Below are 27139 nucleotides of genomic sequence, written 5' to 3' on the forward strand. Positions count from 1 at the left end.
TTAAAAATAGGGGATATGAAAGAAGCTAATTTACAAAACCCTATTATTTAAATATGAATGAAGTTTCTGTCTGGTTTTACGTCTTAGCATTTGGAAAATAACTTTGGCTCTCCAGTCTTATATGTTGCATTTTTTTTCTTTTACTCACTATTGTAGGAGTTGAAATATGGACTATTCAGCTTCTTTATTTAACAGGAATAGTCTCTGTGTCCATATTCACTCAGGGCAAAAGGAACTTTGTAAGGTCCAAGTTGTTAAGATGCCCTTAGAGTATTCCTCTGCACGAAGTTAACTTGTGAGTTCAGAAATGCACTGGCTGTTTTTCTGACTTCCTGCTGGGAAACCATAATCCTGCTCTGAATTTAGTATCTCACCAGAGAAATCAGGATGCAAGCAGGAAATAGATTACTTTTGGTTTGCAGCCTTATGCAGAGTTCAGATGTAAAAATACTTGCTCACCTGGAAATTCTGAATTATTCTCTGCGTTTTAATCTAAACTCTAGGACCATATTTTTATTTTCATGCATTAAATGAAAACCTATTTCTGAGATGAAAATCCCAATGAAGAAGAACTATTTTAAGTTTAATTTTTATCCAAAACCAAGTTTCATAAATACTAGCTGTTTCAATACCAGATAATCTTACAGAATTTTCGAAATTAAAGTGTTCAAGAATTTTTATCCCAATAATTATAATTAAAAGTAAATAAGAATTTTTTAGTTCATTGAAAGGCACAGGTCATAGGAAGAAAGTATTCAGTATTCTATTCTAAGTGTCTGAGAGAATGTACAACAGACTTATCACAGGGTCAGGATCTTAAGCTAGAAATGATTCAGTTCAGTGTAGCTGTACAGCACCCCATTTCAGAAATTCACATTCTCTTCACATAAGAATAGCATCACAGCTATTGTGAGAATTGTTAGTCATACTCACCCATCAGTTTGCTAGTTGAGTGCTACTTGAACTTTTGAAAGCTGTACAAAAAACCCTCACCTTCAAAGTCCCAGCCTTCAAACTGACCTTTTCCAGCCACTTACAGTTGTGTTTAAAGAAAGAGGAAATAATCGTATGGGGCAACAGGAAACACTGCTCTAAGAAATACACATACCCAAATCATTAGCTTTTGTAATTTCAGTTCTTTATGCCTATCTCCTACCTGTGTGCAGGTATCTTGCGGTCCCCAGCAATCAGGATAACATCACAGAGCTGCTGCTGCTTCAGGTAGCTCTCCATTTTCCTGAAGGTTTGCTCTGCGTGGTGAACAGCCTGGTAGAATTCCTCGGAGCTGCAGGAATCCATGTCACAGTGGGGTGGCAAGGGGTGGCTGGCTCCTGACAGTCTGCAAACAACAAGAGAAACTCCAGGTTGGCAAGATGTGACCAAGTGTTGACTCCATCACAGCTTCTAGAACCTGACACATGCAAATCAATGCATCCTTTCCCTGTTCTCATCACTGGAAGTACAAGATAGAAAAATCTTACTGCATTGGGAGAGAAATGGAAAAGGCAATCTTATCTTTCCACTGATTGTCAGCAGTTCAAATTTCTCTCAAATTTCTAGTTCACTTTCTCAAATTCACATTCATTTTGCTCCCCTTGGGGAAGAAAAATAAAACTCTAATTGACTTAATTTGTAATGAATCCTGATTACTTTCCCAATGAAGAATTACATACTTAATTTTAATAAAAATATTTATTAATAAAAACTGAATTTAGCCTGCAAAGATAGCGATGTCTACATTTAAAAAGAAAAAAAACAAAAACCAAAGAATAAACAGGATAAAAATGTTTTGTTTTGTTTTTCATTATATAGACATCTATTCCTAGTTTGAAGTTATTCAGTTCAGTGTTGCAGTAGAAACTCAAAGTGTCAGGAAGCACTAGTCCTTGAGGAAATTATGAAACTATGATAGAATTTTGAAAGAGTTCTCAACATAGATGATACCTTCTCTTTTACAAATATGTAATGAGATGGATTTAAATGAAAGCCTTAAGATTATATGTATGACTTCTAGTGCTGAAAATGAAGGATTTCACAGATGAAGCTAATTTTTTATTCTTCAATAGATATATACAAAAGATTTCCATAATCAATAGAAGAGCAATAGACAACTTATCATAGTCCAGCATATGAAACAATATTATAAATTAATTCAAAACAATCTCATTTTATATATTCTATTGAAATAGAAATATTAAAGAGCACATAAAAACATTTATTATTTACAACAATAATACAACAGTTTCCTTACTCAAGGTTTGAATTCAGTAGGTATTACACTAAAAAAAAATTATATTGAAAGATGTGTAAGGAAATGCAGTCTGCATTCCTGGTGCAGGGAAAAAAATTGAAAAGTCCATAAAAATAATCTTAAACATCAGAATGAAATGCAGCTATAAAAATATAAATAACAAAAAAACCCCTACATTCTTGAGACATGCTAGTGATTTGCTTCTGAATGATGTTTTGTACATAGTGTCCCACATAGTCTCCTACAGTCACTGCACAGGGCTCAGCAGGTTTAAGGAGGAAGGGCTGATCCATCTTTCCAGCATAGGAATCACTAGGCTTCATGGCACTCCTTTAAAGTAGCTGGAATCCTGCATAATTGAAGGTGACATGCAGGTAATTTCCCAGGGAACCAGCACAGCTGCTTCTGTATCTCACTCCCCCATCACCTATTCTACGCCATGTACAGGTACTAACTTAACAGAATCAGTTATGATTTAAAATTAAGTATAGTGAAGTTAACTTCACTTAAAATTCATTTAAAATAAGTAAACTAACTTTTGTAACATTAAGTTGGATAGCAAAAAATTATCAGTTGGTTTAAATTAGTCGATATTTTTATTTTTACACTGCAAAGGTTTTCATATACCTGAGCCTGTATATAGGAAACTGAACTGGCAAAATGTTACTAAATGTGATTTCTCAACAGAAGCAGTTACAAAATGATGATTTAGAAAGAACCATTTGCCTAATTCTGTTACAGGTAATATTGTTATACTGTCAAGTACTTAATGCCAGATATTTCCTCCTGGATAAAACAAACACATTCATTCTGTGAGTGACGTAATTTGCATATGTATTCCTATCCAATCTGGATTCCAACCATGTTGATCAGATATCCAAGTTTATTTTCATATCTTTGGTTGATCAACTGATGCTTTCCCACAAAATTACTGACAGACCTAAGCTCATTAGAATGGGCAGTGGGCAGATATTTCAACTAATTTTTTTTCTTTTTCTTTTCCATTTTATGTTTGTAACCATACATAGATTTCTTTAGTTTTATTGCTGGAGAACTAGAATGTAAAATAATTTACAAGAAATAAATTAATGCCTAATAAATGAGGTTGAAGGGTTTAAACAGACATGTTTCTTCCTCTCCTTTAGAGAATTTAGAAGTGACAACAGCAGTTCTGAGAAAGGAAAGTAACAGGAAAGAGCAGATCTTAATGGGTTCATACTGTTTGTTAGTTCAGGAGGTAGAGCTAGGTCAGCTTAAATTTGAACAGATAGGATACTAGTCCTGAATATTTTTGTCTATTTAAAATGCTGTCTTTCCCAGGTCAGAAGAAGATAACTATCCTGACTGAATTTATGCTGGTCCTGTGAACTAAGATTGCACTGTTATAAGCTTAGTCTATTTTGTTCTTGAATTGCTAGGCAGTGTTTGCCACAAATTTTGCTTTTTCCTGCTAGCCACTTATAAGCAACACTTTCTACCCACTAACTCAGTGTTTCTGTCACTTTGCCAGTCAATAAATGCTCAAAAGCAAGCCACCAAAAACTAAAGCATATTTTAAATATTATCATGAAAAATAGCAAGCAATAAGCTTGGTAGAAGACAATAAGTTAATCTTCTATTTATTTTCTAAGAAAGTCCAGATAAAAAGCCTGCTACTTATCCTATTCAGGAGCTATCTCTGTTTAATTATAAATGCTCTGTCTGCATAATCAATGCTTTAAATTCAGATAGCAACTTGTTAAAGTAGGAATTAGTTAAAGCAAATACCATTTATAACCAATTATCAGCTTGTGAAAGGCATATAAAGGGGCTCCGGGCCAATTAGCAATATGAAAATCACATTGTCACTTTGTATATATTGCTCTTGTTTAGGTGCAGGGCAATCAAACCACATATGGAGTGAGAGGCTTTGTGATTGCATTCAGCAGCAATTCCAACACAAATTTGACTGAAATTTTCCTAAATCTTTCAAAACCCGTTTTAGCATTTGTGTACCCCAAAATCCTGAAATCTGTGAACTGGACGGACTCCAGTTTTTCAATAATCTTCCTCAGCTGGCAAGTGCAAAGCCTGAACTCAGTGTGGAAATTTCAAACATTTGGGAGTTGTCCAGCCTAAAACACTTTAATGACTTAGTTAATAGCACAAAAATAAGGAAATCAAACCTTTCTCAAGGTTACAGTAATGCTACTGAAGGGTGACTGCAGTATAAGAATACTAAAAGGTTCACAGAAATTATCAACATTGCAAATAACCAATATTGTTAAAAGGTTTTTTTTAATGAAATGGCAAACCAGCGTGCATATTGCATAATAATAAAAAAATTTTAAAAATCCACCTTAGCAAATTTGTACAGACTATTTTCACTGCTAAGAACAGTGTCCTGCTCTTAAAAGAGAAATTATTAAAGAGCCTGAAGGTGTAGAGAAAAATCCAGTCTTTGAGCCATCACAGATATTTAAACAGTGTAAGCAGAAATAAAAAACTAGAAAATCAAAAACATCTGACTCCAAAATGGTCCTCTTTTACAAGAAAATAACCACTGATTTGAAGAATGCAGAAATGAAAACCTTTAAGCTAAAGTAATGTCAAGGATTTAAAGAGAAAATGCCAAGGAAAAAAGAACTTCACACAGAGATTTAGCTGCCTATACCTTTCTTGTTAAGCAATTAGTAAAACCAGTAGTTAAACCATATCCTGAACAAAAGAACAACAAGAAATAGAGAATTTATATTACTTGAAATTATACCACATTTCTCTGTGTAAACAGAGGCTTAAATTTAGAAATATTTCCATTCTGGAAATTATATTCATAGAGGTGCAGAAAACAACAGATTCATATCACTGTGTATAGCAGAAAACTTTACAGATTACTTAGGTATTTTAAATACTCAATTTGAATACTTTTTTTCTTCATTCCACTGAAGGCCCTGGCCCCAAATAAAGCACTCTTTAACCAGAAAATGTTGTATAATTTCATCATTACTGGAATATTAAACCCTGTTGTATTTAGCAGTTTTTTTTCAGTTTTCGCTTATGCAGGATTGATCACACAAACTTATCCAGAACCTGTTCAGTTTAATTTAGTGTATATTATTGGGTACATATCCAAAATGCATAGTCAAGAAACAAAATATATCCAGCTCTTCAGTGAAAGAAACATTGATTTGCTATTTATAACTTGCAAAGCCAGAAGAAGTATTCCATATGTAAGAGTGAAAAAAAATAAACTTCACACAATTCATTCTCTAAAAATTATTTATTGAATGCTTAAAAATCAATAGCCTGTGGAATTGCACCATCTAAGATGGACTGTCAGAAGTCATGGCTCTCATTAGTGATCACTTGCAAAAAGGCAAGAGGGAGTTTCACAAAGACTTTAAGATTTCTTAGTGCAACAGCAAGGCTAAAGTTCTGTTTGTGAATAAAAGCTATTCTTTTAGTTCTGCTACCAGCAAACACATCTACAACTAAAGACTCTGCCCAGAGTTTCAGCAGGTAGAAGTGCCAGATAAAAAAATAATTAGAATATCAAACAGGACTTTTTAATTTTACCAGATTCACTCAGAGAAGAATTGGTCCTGTCTCAGAGATCCATTCTCTATGGAAAATAATAAAAAAATTAAAGAATCCAGTGAATATTATAAACTCATTCTATAGATAAACCTGCATAATGTATACTTTACAATGGTATCTCCTCCTAAAGGCAATTTGTGAATCAAGATACTTGTAACTCATTCTTTGAACACCATAAGGCAAAAGACAGTCATAGGACACCTGTGTGCCCAGCAAAATTGCAGCTGAATCCTCTTCTGTTCTGTATTTCTGTACCTCCTAAGAGTATTACCAGACACAAGAAACAAAATACTAAGTACCAGTTTATTGTGTGATCCTGGACAAATTGTTTGAGGAGCTCTTCAGAAACATGGGAAGGACAATGAGAAGGGACTACTGTACCACATCAAACTGCTTCTATGGAGAAGAAAGAGTTCCCTTGTGTAGGAGCTGTATGGGATTTTATTAGTGTGGGTGGGGTACAGGGGTGGCTTCTGTAAGCAGCTACTAGAACTTCTTACATGCCCAGCAAAGCCAATTCCAGGCAAATTTAAGATGGAAGTGCTGCTGGCCAAGGCTGGGCAAATCAGAAACAACAGTGACACCTGCAGCCAGTGCAGAAGGAGGGGGAGAAGGTGCTCCAGGCTCTGGAGCTGAGGTTCCCCTGCAGCCCGTGGTGCAGACCATGGAGAGGCAGCTGCGCCCCTGCAGCCCATGGAGGTTCATGGGGATGCTGCCCATGGAAGAGCCCAACACCACAGCAGCTGGATGCCTGAGAGGAGGCTGTGAACTTGTGGGAGCCCTGTGGCACTGGCAGGGACCTGCAGGCCTGTGGAGAGATGAGCCCAAGCTGGAGCAGATTTCGTTTCATAGGATTTGTGACCTTCTGGGGGACCCACGCTGGAGCAGCCCATGCCTGAAGGGCTGCAGCCTGTGAGTCACCTGCTTGCAGCAGCTCTTGGAGAGCCACTGTCTGTGGGATGGACTTATGGTGGGGAATTGCATGGAGAACTCTCTCCAGGGAAGGGAGAATCAGTTCAAAATACTCTCAGTCAGCTTTTTTCTGATCCTCCACCAGATAATGATCTAACTTAAGCTACAAGCATAGACCTCTCTATTGCCAGTGGTGATTAACCAAAACATAAAAATTCCATAGCCTCCTGAAATATCAGGGTTTTTACATTTCAGTTCTTTTTAAAATGTCTTAATTTTGCCTTTTTTTGTTGCAAAAATAAAAATTCAAATACAATTAATAATTAATAAATTACTAAAAAATTTAATTGTTCTGAAAGCAATTACTTACAGAATTCAGTAATATTGATGACAAATGCTTTAACTTCCCTCAGTCTTCCCCCATTTTTTCCAGGTTTTATTATTTTTATTGATGAAATGAGTTTGTTCCATGTCCTATGCCTTAAGAACCACTTAAACTGTTAGGATGATTGGTTCATTCTTTAAGTATTCAATTGATCCTTTATCTCTGAATACTTTTTCCATCTTTTATCCTCCACAGTCTTCTAAGCAACTACTTCAAGCTTCCTATTTCCTCTTCTCTTTCTCCACAGTCCAGTGCCCAGTGTTAAAAATAGCATAAGCCTTTGCACACCTCTACTAGTACTCCTACCAATATTGAGCTCTTCTTTCTGTCAATATTACTTTCAGCATCTCTCTCCAATAGTTACAGCTCCCAGCAATTTAGGGACTAAATGGGCTCGGCAGTCCAACACAGCTTAGACTGATATTCAAAAAATGGAATTTCTAAATAAAGACAGAGTGAGCATCAACAATTATCAATAGGATTATTTCAAACTTTCAAAAAATTAAAATATCATAATATAATACTTGCAGAAAAATTAAGTATATGTAAAATTTGAAGTTTGTTGGTTTGGCAGTTTTAAATTAAGTCAAAGTTTCAGGGGTTGGGATGAGGGGGCTTTTTTCCTTTTTTCCACATTGTAATACTTTTATTTGACAAGGTAAAAAAGTTTCATTTTGATATTGTTTTACATTACAACTACAAACTGTCTTTAAAGATATACCAAAATACTTATCTCGTAAGGATAGCTTTAATCAATTTTATTCACTTAAGAATTTTCAGGAAAAAATAATGCACAAAAGTACTCTGATATGGAAGCTTCCAACTGAAAATTTACAGGTCTGTGCTACTAATGGAGATATTCACTTTCCAATTTATGTATTCTGAGAGGTAAAATGAAAGATAGCTCAGACAGAAATGGTGCCATTACTGAGAAAATATCCATTTTATATAACCTTTCCAGTTAAAAAAAATGTTAGCAACTGTTCTGCTGAAGTTATGCAAAATTCCCCAAAGATGATTTGAGCAAAGAGCAAGTTTGTGGAACTGACTTAATTTAGTTTCACATATGATAATTGATTCAATTTGGTCTTTTAAGATTAATTTTGTATTTTGGAGGAGGTTTTTGTTTGCTTCATATGAGTGTGTGTGTGTTTTTGGTTTAATTCAGAATTTCAGATCTCATTTTAACAGCATTTGAGACACCTAATTTATGACTCTAAAGATCACTCAAAAATCACCATCGCAAGCGGAAAACCAGTTAACTTGGAGATATTTATTTAATTTACTAAAAATCAGAACAGAGGGATAATGAGAAATAAAACATATCTTTAAACACCTTCTCCAATAACTCGCTTTTTCTGGGTTTAACTTCACTCACAGTTTCTCTGCTTTCTCCCCCTCAGAAGCACAGGGAGATGGGGAATGGGGGTTGCAGTAAGTCATCGCACTTTGCCACTCCTTCTTCCTCAGGGGGAGGACTCCTTACACAGAATTCACAAAATCACAGAATGACTGAGTTGGAAGAGACCTTCAAGATCATCAAGTCCAACCCATGACCTAACGCTCAACTAAACCATGGCACCAAGTCCCACATCCAGTCTTTTTTAAACACACCCCGGGATGGTGACTCAACCACCTCCATGGGTAGAAAATTTCAGAAATTTATCACCCTTTCTGTAAAAACTTTTTCCTAATACCCAACCTATATTTCCCTTGATGAAGCTTGAGACTGTGTCCTCTGGTTCTGTCAACTGCTGCCTGGAGAAAGAGACCAACCCCACCTGACTACAGCCACCTTTCAGGAAGTTGTAGAGGGTGATGAGGTCACATTCTTGCCCTGCTCTGGCCTGAGGTCCACTGTGGGATCTCAGCACCTCAGGACTGATGTGCCGAGTCACCAAGACCACCCTTGGGGGGCTCGGGAGTCCTGGAATGTTGCCAGAAGTGTCTGGTGGCTGGACTTTGATCCTGCACCGGAGACGACACCTGTATGAGGATAGGAGGATTTCACTGGGTGTATGGTGAAGAGATAAGTTAATTAGAGTGAAACACAGGGTTTAAGATTTCTGTACAGGGGGGTCTAAAGAAGTAAGATGGAGGAATTGGGGCGTGTCCTCTTCTTCTTCTTGGCCTCCATCTTCTGTGGTGATGTTGGCACTTTGGGATTGGTTATTACTAAAAGTGCACTGGTCAATAAGGGCAAAAGGTATTGGGGAAAAATGATAAATATTGTATACGTAACTTTGAGTATAAAGATAAGTGACCGCCCCGGGGGCTCTCAGTGTGCTCATGGCTGGCTGCTGTGCAGACCTCTGTTGGGCTGAGAGAAAATCTTTTAGATAAACAACTAATAAACACCGAGACCGAGAAAAAACCTGAAGCCTCTTCTCGTCCTTTGGAGCGCAGGCTGTCCAAGGCCACCCCGGGCCTTTCCAGGTCATTTAAACAGACGAGAAACCGACAGTCCACCACCAGCAGCAGGTGGATTTCTGCTGCATCATGGACCTCCATGTATTGCACCACACACTGCAGGGGAATCCCAACTCCAGGGCCTGGAGAACATCCTCCTCCCACACCTGCACTGACCTTGGCATCTGCAGGGCTGTTTCTCTCACAGGTTCTCACTTTTTATTTTTTTTCCCTGAAAACCCAAAATATCTAAATCATGACTAAAAAATTATAAATACAAAAAATATCCTAAGCTAAAAATGTATTTAAAAGTTTGACTGATAGCTGAGTTGCCACACAGGATCTAAGACATTGAATATTTTGTTCTATTTTGTTCTGTTCTGTACAACATCCACCAATCAAAGGAATATTTTATTTTTTTAATACTTTTTCAAATCCATTGCTTCTTATAGTGTCTTTGAAAAGTAACTAAGATCTCATAGTGTTTCTCTCACCATGTAAAGATACAATTTACTGTAGTGTAGCACAGCAGAAAATTCATACCTAAAACCATTCTCACGCTTCCTGAAACTCATTTCAACACAAAGATGATCATTTTATAAACTCTATTTCAAGTTCCAAGCACTTCCTAAAATCCAGAGAAAAGTGTTGAAGGAAAGCTGATTTTTTAAGGTTCATCCTACTGGCTGTGCCAGGCACCTGACAGGTATAGTAATAATGGTACCACTACAAACCTCTGTCACAAGTTAGCAGCCATCACACTTCCTTGACAAATCACACTTTCTGCCCTCCGCCCCATATCTTCAACCTATTCTGCCTCTAAATAGTCTTGCTACGCAACAGAAAAAGATGCTGGTTGGACTGCTCTCCCACACACAGCTAATGCTGCATCCACTGCTTTTTCAGCTTTGCATGCCCAAATAGAGGGAGCAGTTTGTTCCAGCTGTTCCTGGAAAACCAATGATTAACTCAAACAGAGTTCTCCTAGCTACACACAGTCACATTTTAATGACTGGGAAACATACTGATATATTTTACACATTCACATTGCTGACAGAACTTTCTATTATATTGGATCTTGCTGAATGAATTTCTTTTTTGTATCCTGAAGAATACAGGAAACAGAGAGCCTACAAGTATAAAAGCCCTGCAAACAGATACCAGATGCATATAAACTTACACTAGTGAAAAGTTACAGGTCTGTACAACTAATGGGGACATTTCCTTTCCAATTTAGGTATTCTGAGAGGGAAAATGAAGGGCAGCCCAGGAAGAAATGGTTCAATTACTGAGAAAATCCATTTTCTATAACTCTTCCAGTTGAAAAAGGTTTTAGCAACTGTTTTGCTTGTGCTATGCAAAATTCCCCAAACATGCTTTTAGTAAAATGCAAGTTCAGTAAAAGGCATTTTGTTTCCTGAAAGGAGGGAACACATTCTTCCTGAAAACACAACACAGAAAAAAACTACACAGGAAACCATAATTTTTAAATACATACACTCAAGAACAATAAAGAACAATCAAGAAGCACAACCACCTTTTCTGAATGTGCTGACAGTAATATTTCTCTGTTTCTAGCTCAAGACTCAAGCAAGGCTGCTTCATCAGAGTACCACCCAGATGCTCTGCTTTCCTTCCCTCTTTCCTTTTATTACCATAGCAGTAGACAAAATTCCTGCTGAAAGAAAACAACTTTGCTTTAGACCAGGAATAACTTTTTTTTAGAAGTAAGGTACTTCTTTAGATAGGCACTCTTTCTCCATTATTCCCCAATCCCATCAAAATCATTGCCCTCATTCACCATGATCAGTTAATGAAGATTTTGACTCTAAGTTGAAATAATAAATAAATAAAACTGCACCACTGCAAAAATGAAATCCCTTATATTTGTGAGACCATTTGCTTCTCATTTAAAAAAACCCCAAAACCAAAAGTTGATTTATTGTCTTCCAAGCCTCTTATGCTCCTATGGCAAATAAATACATAGAACAGAAAAGCGTCCAGGCAGTATCCATCACAGGCATCAAGTAGCCACAATGCATTCATGCATATTTTAATTACTCAGTTGTTAATATAATGGGAATATATCAGCTCCATTATGAAGACAGACTGACACCATAAAACTTTTTTAACACTCTGGTTAAATATTTTTTAGCATTTTATGATTCCCCATTTCTACCAACCAAAAGTTGAATGAAAAGAATTATTAGGACTCGGAAATTCAAAACTTAATTTAACTTAACCTCAAATTCCCTACAGAAGTGGAAGTCCTCCCAGTGGGAGTTATCATCTGGAAAGTTTGAGACAAATGGTAAGACTGTTGTACAGGAGGCTAATATTACTGCCCTGAGCAGTTAAATGCCTGACAAGCAGAGGAAGAAAACCAAGAAGTAGGTGCCATAGTGAAAATGAGAAAATTTTCTTTCCTTTCTTAATAGCTCAAAAAATTAAAGGAAATGTATTGTATACCACTATGCACTATCAGCTGAGTAGAGCTAGCAAAACCACAGGCTTCACTCCCTCACAAAGCACAGACTTTCAGTTTCCTCAATGCCCAGTTGTTGAAACATCTTATTCCAGATGACAAACTGCACTTAGCCTTTGTGGTTTACCTAACAAAGTAGTTCTCCTACATCATTCAAGTATCACCACCCAGCATTTATGGAAATACTTCCAAAGAGAATGAGATTTTTACAAACATACACACTAAAAACCCAGAAACTGATGAAGCCAACACTACACACAAGAGAGTTTTCTAATATACTATGGAGGAAAACTCCCATATCTTTCAGGGAGCTCTGGGTATAATTCCATAACCAGCTGCTATCAGTACTGTGGATTCTTCAAGAACTGCCACTTTAAGACTACATAAAATCAGTGCCAGTGCCACTGACATAGAAGCTCTCTTCTATTCCATGCTACTCAGAATAATCCAACTTCAGATTATAAAAGAGACTTGATTTACTAGTGAGACACCTAAAATAGAGCTGCTTTTGCTTCCTTCTGCAACAGTGCCCTGTCTTCTGAATGGATGGCCTGAATTGTGCCTAAGAGAAATGCTGGTGTCTTGTGTTAACTATCCAGACATGATTAATGGCCATTTCTATATGAATAAATGAAGTAAATTAGCTGACACAGTTATTCAGAGTGGGCACAAAAACATACAAGGATGCATATCTCTTTTTTATTAAGAGACATTTTCTTCCAACATTTAGTTTGTGACATAGTGACTTTATATAAACAGAAGTTATATATGTGAGTGATAGCAATGACATTCAAAAAAGGATAAACAAGTGTTTTATGAATATTGAGCTTAGGACACATTTCAATAAAATTTCATTGTGCTATTATTTTATGTGCTGATATTCCACAGCATAGGTAGCATGTCAGAGCTTAAAACACATTATAACTGAGATGGAAATCACATCATAGACCACTGGAGGCTGAATCTTTAAAACTCCCAGATGAAAATTCTAGTTCAGTTAAGTACTGCACTTGGTGAGGTGGGAGATCACAACACACCTGCCCTTCAGTAAACTATGAATGATTCAGCCCATGTCCTGTTGCAAGACAAGCTTTTATAGAGCTTGCAGCATTCAGTGGGAAACAGCATACAAACTCTTCCTGCTATTTATTACAGATCTGTCAAGTGTCATATATCTTTTGGCGGCTCTCTCAAATTTCACAGCACCTGTAAATCAGTGAGAAAGGTATGTCTGAAATACAGAAATAAATTGTAGGTGATTTTGCCCTGCTGTTTTGAAGTGTCAGTACATTTCTTTGCTAATCTTGAAAACACCAATTAAAATTGACAATTTGGTGAACCCTGTCTAAGATGAACTTGATGGTTTCAGTTTCTACACTGCAGGATCACTAAAACTGAATTTAACTCGCAAGCAATTAAATTCTGCATATTTCATAATAGCTACCACTCATTAACCCAGCACAAACCCAAGCTGTGTTCTTCATCCTATGATCAATAAGAAAAAGGTCTAATGAATTTTTCATATGCATGCATGGTGTTACAAACACCTAGCCATTAATACTGCTTTTGTCTACTGCAGTGTTTGTAAAATTACTATCTAGAGAGGCTCAAATCCAGCAATAAGAGTGATATGCTAGACTGAAGCAAATAGAAAGGTAAGTACACATACATCCGCATTAAATACAGCCCTTAATTTGAAAACTTGTAGGTATGAAACCTCCAGTCAAAGCCTCACAATTATGTACAGCTACAGAGAGCTACAGAGCAGCCTGTGGCATAATTAATGATTACCTCACAGAACTGAAAAAAAAAAAACAGTGTTATGTTTTTCCCAGATTACTGATTAGAATTTTTTTAAATGCAAAGTGTGACACAAGCAGTAAAACAAAACTTAGAATTGTGATTTTATTTTCATTAAAGCAAAGGTATTTCTTTGTATCTCTCTGCCTTTTGCTTAACTTTTCTTGAAAGATGAGGTAGCTGAAATACTTTTACTCTCTCCTTCAGAGATCAGTCTGTAAAACCCAAAGTAAGACCTTTCCCTGGAGAAGGAATCAAGAGCAGAGCATTAGTGCTCTCAGATACACCACATATTTAATTGTAAATAGCACAAAGAAGCCAGACCTTAGTGATCAGGAATTTTGCACTTTTTTTCTCATATCTTTGGAGAGATACAGATATGAGACAGTTCTGCCTGCTAGTCTGACACAAGTGGAGGTACTTCCAGCCATACATGAAAAAAAAAGCAAGCTATAAAAAAAGGTGTATCTTTTTTTTTCACCTGCCCTAAATTAACTAGTTTATGAGGACTTGAAGTGCAATGGCTTTTATGGATCTCTATTGAAGTGAAGGGAGACGACCATCCGATTGATGAGCATCAACTCAGATTTATTGATCAAATCAGTCACCTTTTATAACAGTGTTAATTAACTTCATGCATATTGCAAAATTCGAGCTCACGATAGGTTACAGAGAAAACTCTAACTCCTCCTTTTGTTTACAATACCCGTGGTTTGTTTATTGAAACCAAGATTAGTGTTCTCACTGTGATATGAAAAGTTCTCAAAACCTTCATATCTGTTCCCAGAGCAGCCAAGGACAGAATGTTTACCTGTTATGAGAAGACTGTCTGAGAACCTTGTTGTTTATAAAAAATGTGCCTGAGAACCTACTTATTTACAGAATCAAGCCTGGGAACTGCTGCTTTACAGCTGCCTTTTACTTTTCCATCAACTGTATACCTTCATGGCCTCTTTCTTTAAGCCATGTTTGAACCAGGCTCTCCACAGATCTCCATTTTGTGGTACTTAGCCTTTTCTATTAAGCATTTAAGGAACCCAAGAATCTTTTTTCACCATGGGTACCCATCCTTAGGCCTTTCAGTACTGAACATTGCAGCAACAGTCTCCTTTGGAAGCTGAGCTACAGTGATGACAAAAGGAATGTCTAGATTTCTGAATAAGCAATGTCTACATTTCTACCTACATTCTATATAATGTAACACTGGTATAAGTGAAAAGGAGTGTCCAGGAGCATTGTGTAACAACACTGATTACTGTGTATGCTTCCCATTTTTTCTTAGGCTATTACATCACAATTGTTTTGAGGCCATTCTCTTTCTTTTTCTTTCCCATTTTATATTTAGATAGAGAACAAGAGAAACAAACTGCAGGTCATATACATAGAGATTAAACCTATTCACATCTTTTGTGAATCTTCTGTCACATCTACTGTCTCAGAACAGCTTTAAAGCATGATAGCAATGATTATTTGGTATTTTTCCCTTAATCCATATGGAATATCCATGAACTTGTCAAGTGCTTTAAAAATACCCACTTGTGTTACAAAATATGTAATCCCCTAATTTATCAGGTCTACACAATTGTAAGCATTCAATCCTAACTAGCTTCAGTGAACCCCACGCTATTTCAAAATTAAGAACTACTGACTAGAATAAGATTAATTTTAATTAGGCTCATTATAAACCAGGCTAATTTGTACTGCATCTCAAAAAGTGTCTGCCTAGTCAAGTCTCAAGTCTATTTGGTTTTTTTCTTGCATGAACTCACTTTTGCTTTCTGAATATGTGCTTTCAAATGTCAAGCTAATTTTAGTACATATGGAATACTTTTCAGGGCCTTCCGTTCCCTGACTATCTGAATCAAACTTCATCTATGTAGAATAGTGTAGCTGTGAATTACAGTACTAATCAAATTGTAGTTAAGACCTGTGACTGATAGGTTTTTTATACTTCTTTCTATAACTTTGGGATAAAATAAAATTCTAGCTCAAATATACTTGAAAAGACAAAAAATTAAAGTTCATACCATTCGTAAAGAATTAAAAATATTACATTTTTAAGAATCCCTACAACCTCAATTAAGTTACCAAGCAGCACCAAGATATGAATGACAAAGTCAAATTTGGAACAATTTTTCAAACGTCCGAGAGCATTCTTAAATCAACTAAATAGTTTTATTATGGGATATTCATTCAACACAATTAATGTGATATCCATGGGATCCAGTACCTCTGGAAATACACTTAAAAATGACTAGTGATTGTACAATATGACTTTACTTAGTTCTATAGTCATACAACTTATTGAAGGAAAACATCTGAAACTATGCAAAAATATATTTGAATTATAACTCAATGTTCTCTTCACCATAATACAAGGTAATAAAATACATTGCATTGATACCTCTATTATAAAAACATTATATTGCTATAAATATTAAAATGTTACAAAATATAGCAGTACATTTGAATACTATAACTTAATAGTCTTTCTTGAGCAATCTAATATTCAGAAGAAATGAGAAGATTAATATAAAAACAGAACAAAAATGTAATCAACCCACTTTAAAAATGTCTGTAACACTGTTTATGTCTGTACCCAAGATTAGAAAGATTTTCACTGATTTGTCATTCTTTGGATGAAATGCAAATACAATAGAACACACCGGAGTGCCTTAAAATTAATAAGTGCAAACTTCAATTATTTTTTAAACTAGAAAGAATCTAGACATTACCCAAATTCAGTAATAAATGACATATTAAAGCCTATTTAGATGAAAGTAGTCCTACTTAAACAAAAAAAGGTCTAAGATTTAGTGCTGTTCCTTCATATGACTCAGAAGATAAAGAAAGTCCTGCCTACTGCAAGGAGCATATTTCTTAGGCTTCAGAGTTGAACAAAGTACTACCAATGTCCCTCTGGGATTAAACAACCAAAGATCATGAAGATTGTAATCAAGTAGGTACCACATTCTTTTAGATTCCTATTTAGAATGTTGTGGGGTTTTTTACTACATCAGTTCAAATGGAAGTTATGTCTATAAATACATATATGTATATATACAGTCTTCAGCTGAGTTTTCTAGTACATTTTCAAAATTGTCAAATTAAATGAAATCAAAACAAATTTAAAATATTAAAATAAACTAAATATCCAAAAAGTGAAAAGCTGCTGTTGCACAAAGACATATAGATTTACATAAAATTTGCTTTTTCAACAAATCAAATTCAGTAATACATAGAACAAAACATGGAGGCTCAACAAATATTCTTCTTCAACCACTTGAAATCCAGTCAAACTACAGACATACTAGTATAATTATAGTGAATCAATTACAATTATTTACATCGGTGCAACAAAACCAGTCTTATTTCATGTCTAACCTCACCATGTTTCATGTAGAGCCCAACTGAATGTGCTAGCACAGGGTATCTCTGAGAAACCTTTTTGCCTGTAAGGTTATTGGGACTGTTCACTTCCATCCTCAAATTTGAACAGCCCTAGGGCAATCTCATGTCAGCAAAAGGGACGTGGTAGGTTTATCTCCTCAGGGTTTGCTGCTGTGTGTGTGGCAAAACTCTTGCTACCAGAGCATTCCTCCATATCAGAAGTCTGAGGGGGAGGGAAGAAATAAATTAATATGAAATTCCGCCCTTAGGATTAAATCAAATAATAAAATTAATAAAAATTAATAAAATAAATAAAATTATAAAAATTAAATAAAATTTAAAAAATAAAATTAAAGAATCAGACCAGAACCCCCATCTATAAGTAATTGTTTGCATCTGAAGCATTTTAAATAGCTCTATGATTTGTACTGACTGCCTAGTCCTGTGCACTGCCCTGGCAGGTTCATTATTTATTCAATTCCACAGCTAATATTCATTAGCTATAAAACACATTATCTGCTGCCATATCCATTTATTTGCTTGAGATTATTTTGCTGAAAAGCCCTTTCCAGTCATGACTGAATGTTGCCATATTTTTGGCAGCTGTAAGACAAAAGAGAAGGCATTAATGCTGTAATTACTAGCCTACCTCTAAGAATGATCATAGATATGACAATTTTTCACTATTGAAACTGATGAGCAGTTTACAAAATGCACATTTCAAGAGCCTTAATTGTGAAATTCATTTCATTTAGTTGTCACTTAAAAAACTAACTTGTATAAAAAGGTTTTATAAGTGGAACACATCAAACTATCATACACATGCTTAAGGGCAGAATGTGACAACTTGGCAATGTTATGGCTCAGTCTCTTGGCCAGAGATGTCTGTAGGCTATGAGAGCTTTGCTGACAGCTTTCTTCCTGTACCTGAGCAACTTGCATTCACAAACTTAGCAGACAAATCAATCTTTGTAACCATGACCCACGTCCTATTAGGAATGCTGTAAAACAAACACAAAGGTATCTGCCAATCTTATTGTGAAGCAAAGATAAATTGTCTACCACTGGACACCATGGAATATTTTCTTTTAACAGGAACTAATGTTAACTATAATTACTTTAACAATAATTGCTTGATTATGCATTTTTTTTCATGGTTTATCAAAAAAGACACTGACAGCTCTAGTTTAAAGTCAAGAAAGTTTACTCCACATGAGTAAATTCCCAACAAAACTTTTTTGCGGTTTTTATTAGTAGAGAGGACCTTTAACTTCTCATTAATGAAAGATTAAGGCAGCACACTTGTATTTTTTATGTATGTTATGGTGGAGTACAAATTCTTTATTTCCAAATTACTTTGACAAACCTAATATTCATTATCATCACATTTTAATGGCCAGAAACTAAAACAAGAGCTACTATTAAACAGAGCAACAAACCAGGATATCTTCTCTGTAGACTGTGTGGCCATAATAGAGCAGTTACTAATAAATGTTTGTTAGAAAATTGCAATCATGCATACTATATATTATGAAATTAGGTAAAATTGTGTATGAGACTGGCTCTTATTAACTAAACACACCTGCTAATGATTTTGATGGCTGCCAAGATTTGCTGTGATGGAGAATTCAATTTAAAATATTGATGTGCGCAAGCCCACTAATTTTTGGGCTTCTCAGCTGTTGTATTTGGGCATCTGTCAAGGATGCATTATGCTATTGGCAGGCACAGATTTCCAGGATTCATATTTCATTGAAACTTTTCCAGTACGCTTGACATGATCTCTTTTTCTCACTGTCAAAAAGAGCGATTCATTCATCCTATAATGATATGAAATCTCTCAATCACAACATGAAATTGCAACAGATCGTAAAATACCAGTCATTCTTTCTGGACAGACCTTTCTGATTTAAAACGCCACCACTGACAAGGCATCAACAGAAGTTATTTCAAAGGTACAAGCAACGCTGGGAGGAAAAAGCCCAACAAAACAGAACAAATGAACCAACTCTGAGTTTTCTTCCAAAACTCTGCTTATTCCAGATTTTTCTAGTCGTGCATGTATGGAAGAATCCCATCCCTAAAACATCACCAGAATATCTAAACACTCAAAGAGCCTAACTTCCCATCATTATATGCTGCCTCTTTAAAAAATTCTTGAAACGACATTTCATTATCACTTTTCTTGCTTTCATTATAGTATGCTCACCTTCCTTAGGCAATTAATGATGACTTTATGATTATGGGTTTAATTTAACACAAATTCATTAGCAAATTATATATGTGCATGGCTAGCACAAGTATATAATTAAAAAATTTCATGCACAATATCATTCTATTTACAATAAAAGACAGTAAAAGGTTATTGGTTTGTGTTTTATTTATTCACTTTTTTTCCTTGGCAGTATCTTTTCTGATGATTTAAAACCACTGGGTTTAATACAAATTAAGAAAAATCAATTTAGTACATAATTCCTCAAGCAATTCAGATTATAAAAATATTTAGGAAATCATTTAACACATTCGTTTATTTAGCAAGTTGATTATACATGACAGAACTCCTAATTCTTCGGAAAACCTTCTGCACTGTTGCTGAAATGCAAAATAAGTTTAAACTAACATTGAACTCAAAGGTGTACCCATTCCATATTCTTGTGTTACAAATCACACATCACAAATTTACCTTAATACCAAAATGCTTTCATTGAAGTGCTTGTCAATTCCAATGCTGTGCTGTTATCTTTAGGATACAACTGAAATATCTGAAAACACTTTTGTTCTAATAGGAATTCTGAATGGTGGAATGCACACTGCTGTGTCACCTTAAGCTCACTCCCCACCACAACCTGCTCCCTCAGTGGGATGCAGAGGAGGATCAGAAAAAGGTAAAACATGTGGGTTGAGATAAGAACAGTTTAATAATTCCAATTAAGCTATGATTATCAATAATTATAACAATCATTAAAAGAAAAGAGAGAGTACAACAAAACCCAGGAGAAAGAAGTTCAGAAATACAGCTTCTGGATGTCTCCACCACGCAAGCTCAGACACCCCAACTGCCCAGTTTCTGGCACCTGGATGTACCACAGTCAAAGGCCACTCTGCTTGCTGGCACAGCCCTGCATTCTTTATCTCACACCACAAAGAACCTTGATTTTGTTCACCAATTCAAAGTGTTTTAAGGCAAGACACATTAAAAGTTACAGAAAAAACATGCCAACAGCAATTATTGGAAAAACAACCACAAGAGTGCTTCTCTCTCAGGTAAAAACACAGTAATCCTCAGGCTAAGAAAGATTTCCTCACATGAGGATCATATAAGCCTCTTCAAGCAGTAAAGGACAAGAAATGCAAGTATAGCATTAAAAGTTTTCTTACAGTCCTTCAGTGGTAACCTGAGACACAGAAATTGGAGGGTACATTTCCTTAAAAGAAAAGTAAAACCTAGCCTTTTACCTTTCATTTTCCACAGTCCATAAAAACTACTGAATGGAGAGAGGGAACAGACCATTCAGGCATCTGATGTGCCAGAACATTTTCTCTTCAGGGTTTTCCTTTGACTTTAATCTATTAGGCATTTATATATTTTGTGCAAAATACATTTTTTATGTGTGAGTTTTCATATTTATATGTGCATATGATCAAACATACAGACATATACATGCACAAAGAGCTTTGGCATGTCACATTTAGCTTTTAGTTTAACACAAAAAATAATCAGTGCAATTCAAAAGAAGGAGTGAAAGCAAAATTGTATAAAGCACTGTTAGCAGTATTACTGAGCTACACATGTAGGAGGAATTCAATAAGGTCAGGAATAATCTGTGAAGTTTCAAGTGGCTCACTGTGAAGTTCATCTATTTCAAATGCATTTTGCACAATAATTATGACTGTAGCTGTCAGATCAGACCATGGCTTTTCGACCTCCTCCAGCCTGGATAGCTTTAATTAGTGATTCTTAACAATGCTTTGAAAGGAAAAAAACCCCCAAACTTCCAAGGATGCATTGTGACCTGACTGCATTGTAAGCTGCATCATCTGTCTATTAAATTCCAGGTACAGTTCAAGATGGTATTATGGGTCTCAAGGACTGTATGGTTAAGACATTAGTTCTCAGAAGATACCAGTAATGCACTGTACATCAGTTCAGCCAAGTAACGTTAATGAACTCATGGTAGCATTATCTTGATTGGATTTTATGTCAAACTACTCTCAATCACAGATTTTAGCTCACCTAATTTTGAAAAGTGAAAAAATAAATTTCTTACAATGCCTTTTCATATGTGATACATTTGGGAAAGGCATAAATATGCAAACAACTGACTGCTTTAGAGTTCTTGCATTCAGAATGAAAACAGATTAAGAGATTAACACTAATGTAGCACATTATGACTTTATATGACCCTTCATACTAATTTACTCTTCCTAACCTAATATTTCTATTAAACTCAAATATTATCTAGATAAAGTGTGCACATTCAACATCATTTTTCTTTAAAAAAATGCTATCACTACTAACTGGATTTTAGTATTGGAGAAGCTGTGTCATCGATACATGAAGACGTATTTGAAAAAATCCTGGCCAATAAAAAAATGATGCAATAAATGCCAGAATTAACCAGATCATGTTTGTAGCTTAGGAAAAGGCTATATTTTCTGTAAATACCGTAATGTAGGCAACCAAACAAAAAAAATTCAATAGCTTCATAAATATTAGTAAACAAAATATATCAGAAACTGTGCCTTGGAATAATTAAAACTTAGAGTCCTAAAATTAATTAGGTTGGAAAAGACCCTTAGGATCATTTAGTAGATTTCTTCTTTGCTTTCCATCATGGCTTGGAGGTGAGAAGCAACAGGGTTTAGTATTTTGACAGCAGGATGGATCATATTTTGAAAGTTCTTGGAGGATTTTTTACAGAAATAAAAAGGATTTGTCTCAATTATCATGTCATGTATTCTTGAAAGCCTGTGTGTTCAAACATACCAGCGATTATTCTGGGCTACAGACAAACTAGCTTCAAAGCCCACAAGCAACTAGCTTAAGTACATTAAACCAAGGAGCCAATTTAAAGAACAATAATATAAATAATGTGTGGAAAATAACATTCAAAAAAATCAAAGCATTCAAATGATATTAAAAGGCTTAATGTATTTAGGTAAAAATAGCCATACACTTGAATGTTCACACATCTTTACAAGCAGTCTGTCATTCTTCACCCAGAGAGCTTATCCAAGAAAGAAAGGGGAAAAGAGAATGGAATGCTAGTTATTAGCAAAGGGAAAGGAAGGACTCCTAACTTCTCAGAGTTTGTAACACTAATCTTTCTAGTAAGGTTTTCCTTTACAGTCCAACATGCACTTTTCACTGTCATTGCTTACTCAATGGCATATGTGTACTTTACATCTAGATTTGTGGAATAATTTTAAATAGAGCAACAAATAATAGATTTTTGTATAACTATAGCATCAACACACAGAGCAGCAAATATAGCAGGACACATTTGCAACTTCTGGTATACATAAAGTTTTATACTATAATGAAGTAAATTTTACTTTTTAAATTAATTTATTTTGTATCCTTGGAAAAAGATTTTACTTGATTTTAAAAAGATTATACAGTTAATCTATTTAAAGGTTTTGGCATGAAAAAACAATTATACACCAAACATTTCTACTCTCAGATGAAATAGATACGCATTTAAATGCTGGTAGCTCTTATAATAAAAATTTAATTGGAAATACAAGCTACTGTTGCTAAAGAAACAAAAGACAATTTAAAAACTCAACTAAAATCTCATCCTTATCCTTCCCAATTAAAAATAAACCCCAAACCTGCCTATCATTAAAAGGCTCTTATTGTCCTAACAATGTTTTGATAACATACACATATTAATCATCGTATACCCTTACATACCTAACCATCAACTATTCTACTCTTGGAACCAAATGGAACAGAAGAGCAAATTTATATAATGTTTTAAAATGACCTTTACACCTTAATTCAATTCCAGCTCTCATTGATAAATTACTAACTCCAAATTATTTTACTGTAGAGTTTTAAACCCTTTAAACCTGAGACACAAAGCCAGAGCCAATATAGCCTTCCCATCAAGCTCTATTATGCTGCCTAAAAGGGTACTAATTCACAGCTGAAACATCTTACATTAAATGACCCCAATGAACTTAACAGCTGTTTGTTGCCAAGCCCTGCCAATGGCTGAAACAAACATGAGTTTACCCTTTATCTTTACTTCTGGAAATACCATCTCAGCAGAGACTCACCTCTTGTATAAATTCTGCAAATGTGTGCAACTGAAGGGCTGCCCTCACCTGTAAAAGAGATCTCACAGATTTTAAAACCAAGAGAGCAGATACTGTATACTTGCATCAGTTCATCCTTGGTTGACCAAAGAGGGTTAAGCTGATAATAAAATAATGCCAGGTAAAATCTGTTGCAGGATGAACAAAACTAAAAGGATTTGAACCTAAGTTATAGTTCATTACACTCATAGATGTAATGAGATGTTGGTTGTCTTCTTAATGCAAAAGCTCCCATACCTTCTCAGTGATTTCTCATGTGCATCTCCTCGCAGCACTGACTCCTTCTCCACAGCACAGCCAACAAACCCCAACTCTCTCCTCACCCAGCTACCCCACTCTTTTGTAGCACTTGTCTTCTTATTGCACACAGCTGTGGCCTTCCAAGGGCAGGCCTGTTCCTAATCTTTGGTGATTAGCACAGCTGCAACTCCTCAGGTGTGAGACGACCTTCTGCACTATTCTCTTACATTCTATCCCTCCATAATGAGATGCTAACAGGATGCTTATTACTTCCAGAAATGAAACTGATAAGTGCACCTACAGGTAGAGTTGTAGAAGACAGAAAAAGTTGTTTGCTTCATAACAAGTTCAGATAATCAGAGGTTGGAGCACCTAACTGAGCCAGCATAGAATACCAGGAAAAGAAACAAGATTGAATTTCCTTATGCTGTAGGATTGGAAAAGACAGTCATAGAGCATAAAAGAGACACCCTCACAACTACAACTAGTATAAATATAAAACAGAGATGAAGAGACACATACCCATTCTGGACTTACTAATCATAGAATCACTTAGTTTGGAAAAGACCTTTAACATTATTCAGTCCACTTATTCAGAGTAACAGTCTGTAATGGCTCAGGGTAAGAGGAATCTCCTCAGACAGAAGGAGACATGGGTCTAATGCCCAGAACTGTGAGTTCTGTGTCTGCCAGCCCAGGAAAGCCTGTTGTTCATGTGATTAGACACTATTCTCTACTGGAAGCCTCTCTAGACAACACAGACGACTGACATTGATTGTTACATCATGTAACAACTGAAACGTTATTTATGACTCAAGAGAAGACCATGTAGAAGGAATTTAATTTAGGAACTTGATATGTTCTTAAGCTTGAAACAAGTATTTTACATAAGTGGTATTACATCTCTCTGAATAAAAATGAGACAACGTTTCTTCTTCTATGGAATGATATTATATTGCTGTGCATTCATAGTTCTGACATTTGATACATGGACAAAAAGCCAAAAGCCTTTTCGGTGCACTTCACAATACTTTTGCTCACTATATGTTTCCAAATCATAGCCACTTGAAATAGAGTCACCACAAATTCTGCTTCTTAAACATGAAATTGTTACTAAACTGCATTTTCACAACTCTGCCTTTTGAATTAATCTTGAGATTTTAATGTATACAATGCCAAGTTAAATGTTGGCTGAGGAAAAAAAATAATTACAATAACTTGTCATTTTGGGATGTTCATTATAAGACCAAGGACCACAAACAGTGTGCTTTCCCCAGCCTCTCCACACTGCTTTTAAGCTTTGTAGAAATAATGACTTCACCATCAACTGACTGAGTTATTCTCCCCAAGCTTTTAATGTGTTTTTAAAAGATTTGTCCTTACCACACACATTTTATATATATTCATAAGATATATATTCTAAAGGATTCAAACTGGCATTCATAATTAATCTCTGAAAGCTATTCAAGCTGTTCTGTACCATCTTGTCAATAGCAAACACAACTTTGACAGAAACAATTAATCCAACTCCTTTTACAAATGTTGGAAAGACAGTTATTGTTTAATATACTGCACATATTTAAATATACTTTAATCCTTCTAATCATAATCACTTTTTTCCCCAATTATTTTTCTTCAAAGCTATCTGCCCTTCCGTAGATATGTCTTTAGTATTCACTTTTCAGCTTAACTAAATCACCTCACTATTTTTCCCTTTCTTTAAAACCATTTCACATTACCTGCTTACCACTTAGAATTAACCATTTTAAAACCTTAAGATTCCTTGGCAGAATGCAACCAATTGAAAGTTCTGTTTTAATACATAAGTGGACACTCTAAACAGAAAACTATGCTTTAGCATAAATGTTGAATGACACAGCTTAAAATAACTGTATCTCCTCTCTTCATGATCTTTATACATGTCTGATTTTATGCCTTTATAAAGCACTCTTACTCAGATCAAGAAACACTGCCCTTTGGAGAAAGTCAGGTTTGAGCAGTGTTCCCCATTGATTGAAATGTGTCTTCTTAGATTAAAAATAGGTTTTTAAACCAAAACAATAAACCAAAAATACCTTTTTAAAAAAAAAAAAAAGTTAATCCCTGAACAAAAACAGACAATTTAAATGATGAAAATGAGTTATAAATAGTCTACCTTTGCAAGCATTGATCTTAATCCAAGTACATTACTTTATTCCTCAAGAATCTGCCCCACTGCGAATATCCTTCCAGTATCTTTTGGTTGATTTCTTATTGCTCTCTCTTGTTTCCCCAATATGACTAAAGAAGAAGTTTATGTGTCATCAGTTTTTTTCTTCTCTTTCTTTCATTTGTTTAGGGCAAACATTAATTAGACAAATGCATGTAATACACAGACAAAAAGCAGGTCAATGTACAGCACTTAAAAATTATGTATCCTTTATATTAAACCACAGACTTCATTTTCACTTTTGCCACTTTTATTGTGTCATATTTGAAGATTTTAGTTTGCTGATTTGTTTATATGTTGGAAAGAATAATGAAAAGAATATTTGCTGAAAAGAATAACAAAAGAAACATATTTAAAATATTACTAATTGTAATTTAAACATAACTTTATGGTGAGAAGACACCTTTGGCTGCACAAATAATTTCCTCAGTGTTAAGTCTTTTATCAGAATAATTAGCATTTTCACTGGTAATCCATACAAATCACAATGCTACCATTTCTATTATTAACCCCTAGAAATGTTCCAGGCCAGGTTGAAGGGGCTCTGAGCAACCCAGAAGGTGGAAGGTGCTCCTGCTTATGGCAGGGGGGTTGGAACCAAAGTGTCCTTAAGTTCCCTTCTATCCCAAATCATTCCATGATTCTGTGATCCCATGAACCTATGGATTCAGGTTCTTCCTGTGTTTAAAACAAGTTTTATCAGATCAGCTGTAGAAGAAACAAGAATGCCTAAATGTGTCTACACATCAGCATTCATAGCTGTATCCTAAGAAAATCCTCTGATATGAAAAGAGCAATATATCAGACAGATTTCTTCTAATTCTTAAACAACTATTCTTTTGCAGTAATTTTTTTGCCTCTCTTATTTTTAATTTTTAGGTTATAGGAAAGCTTACCAAAATGTAAAGAGTTTACAAACAAAGTTGTAGAATTATATATTTTGCAATATTTGGCAAATAAAAAAAGAAATTTCAATGAGTTTAATATCGCATGTTATTAGAATAATACTACCCTTCAAGCCTAATATAAAGAAAAATGAGGATATCTTTATATTATATATTTATATCTTATTATATCTTTATATTGTATCTTTTATATATAATATCTTTATATAATGTATTCTATATAATTTTATATATATCTTTATATCTTATTATA

General features: G+C 35.1%; 1 protein-coding gene and 1 long non-coding RNA gene across 4 annotated transcripts in view; both read right to left on the minus strand.

The window, feature by feature from the left end:
- The window catches only part of KLHL1 (kelch like family member 1), a 183680-nt gene that overhangs the window by 124207 nt on the left and 32334 nt on the right, over nucleotides 1-27139 (minus strand). Inside the window, exon 2 of one of the 2 annotated variants that reach the window (XM_058825131.1) lies at nucleotides 1157-1339. The exons of the other annotated variant lie outside the window; for it this stretch is intronic. Coding sequence (XP_058681114.1) covers nucleotides 1157-1339 — 183 coding nt within the window. The remainder of the gene's footprint in view (nucleotides 1-1156; nucleotides 1340-27139) is intronic. 2 annotated transcript variants of the gene reach the window in all.
- Nucleotides 15972-23839, minus strand: LOC131572152 (uncharacterized). 2 transcript variants are annotated; one of them, XR_009276001.1, is made up of 4 exons: nucleotides 23770-23839; nucleotides 23494-23541; nucleotides 18136-18209; nucleotides 15972-17431 (listed from the first exon to the last, which is right to left on the minus strand). It is a non-coding gene; the product is annotated as an uncharacterized LOC131572152 (long non-coding RNA). The 2 variants fall into 2 exon arrangements; XR_009276002.1 differs by lacking the exon at nucleotides 18136-18209.

The sequence above is a fragment of the Ammospiza caudacuta genome, chromosome 2, assembly GCF_027887145.1.
Source record: "Ammospiza caudacuta isolate bAmmCau1 chromosome 2, bAmmCau1.pri, whole genome shotgun sequence".
In the NCBI taxonomy this organism is placed as follows: Eukaryota; Metazoa; Chordata; class Aves; order Passeriformes; family Passerellidae; genus Ammospiza; species Ammospiza caudacuta.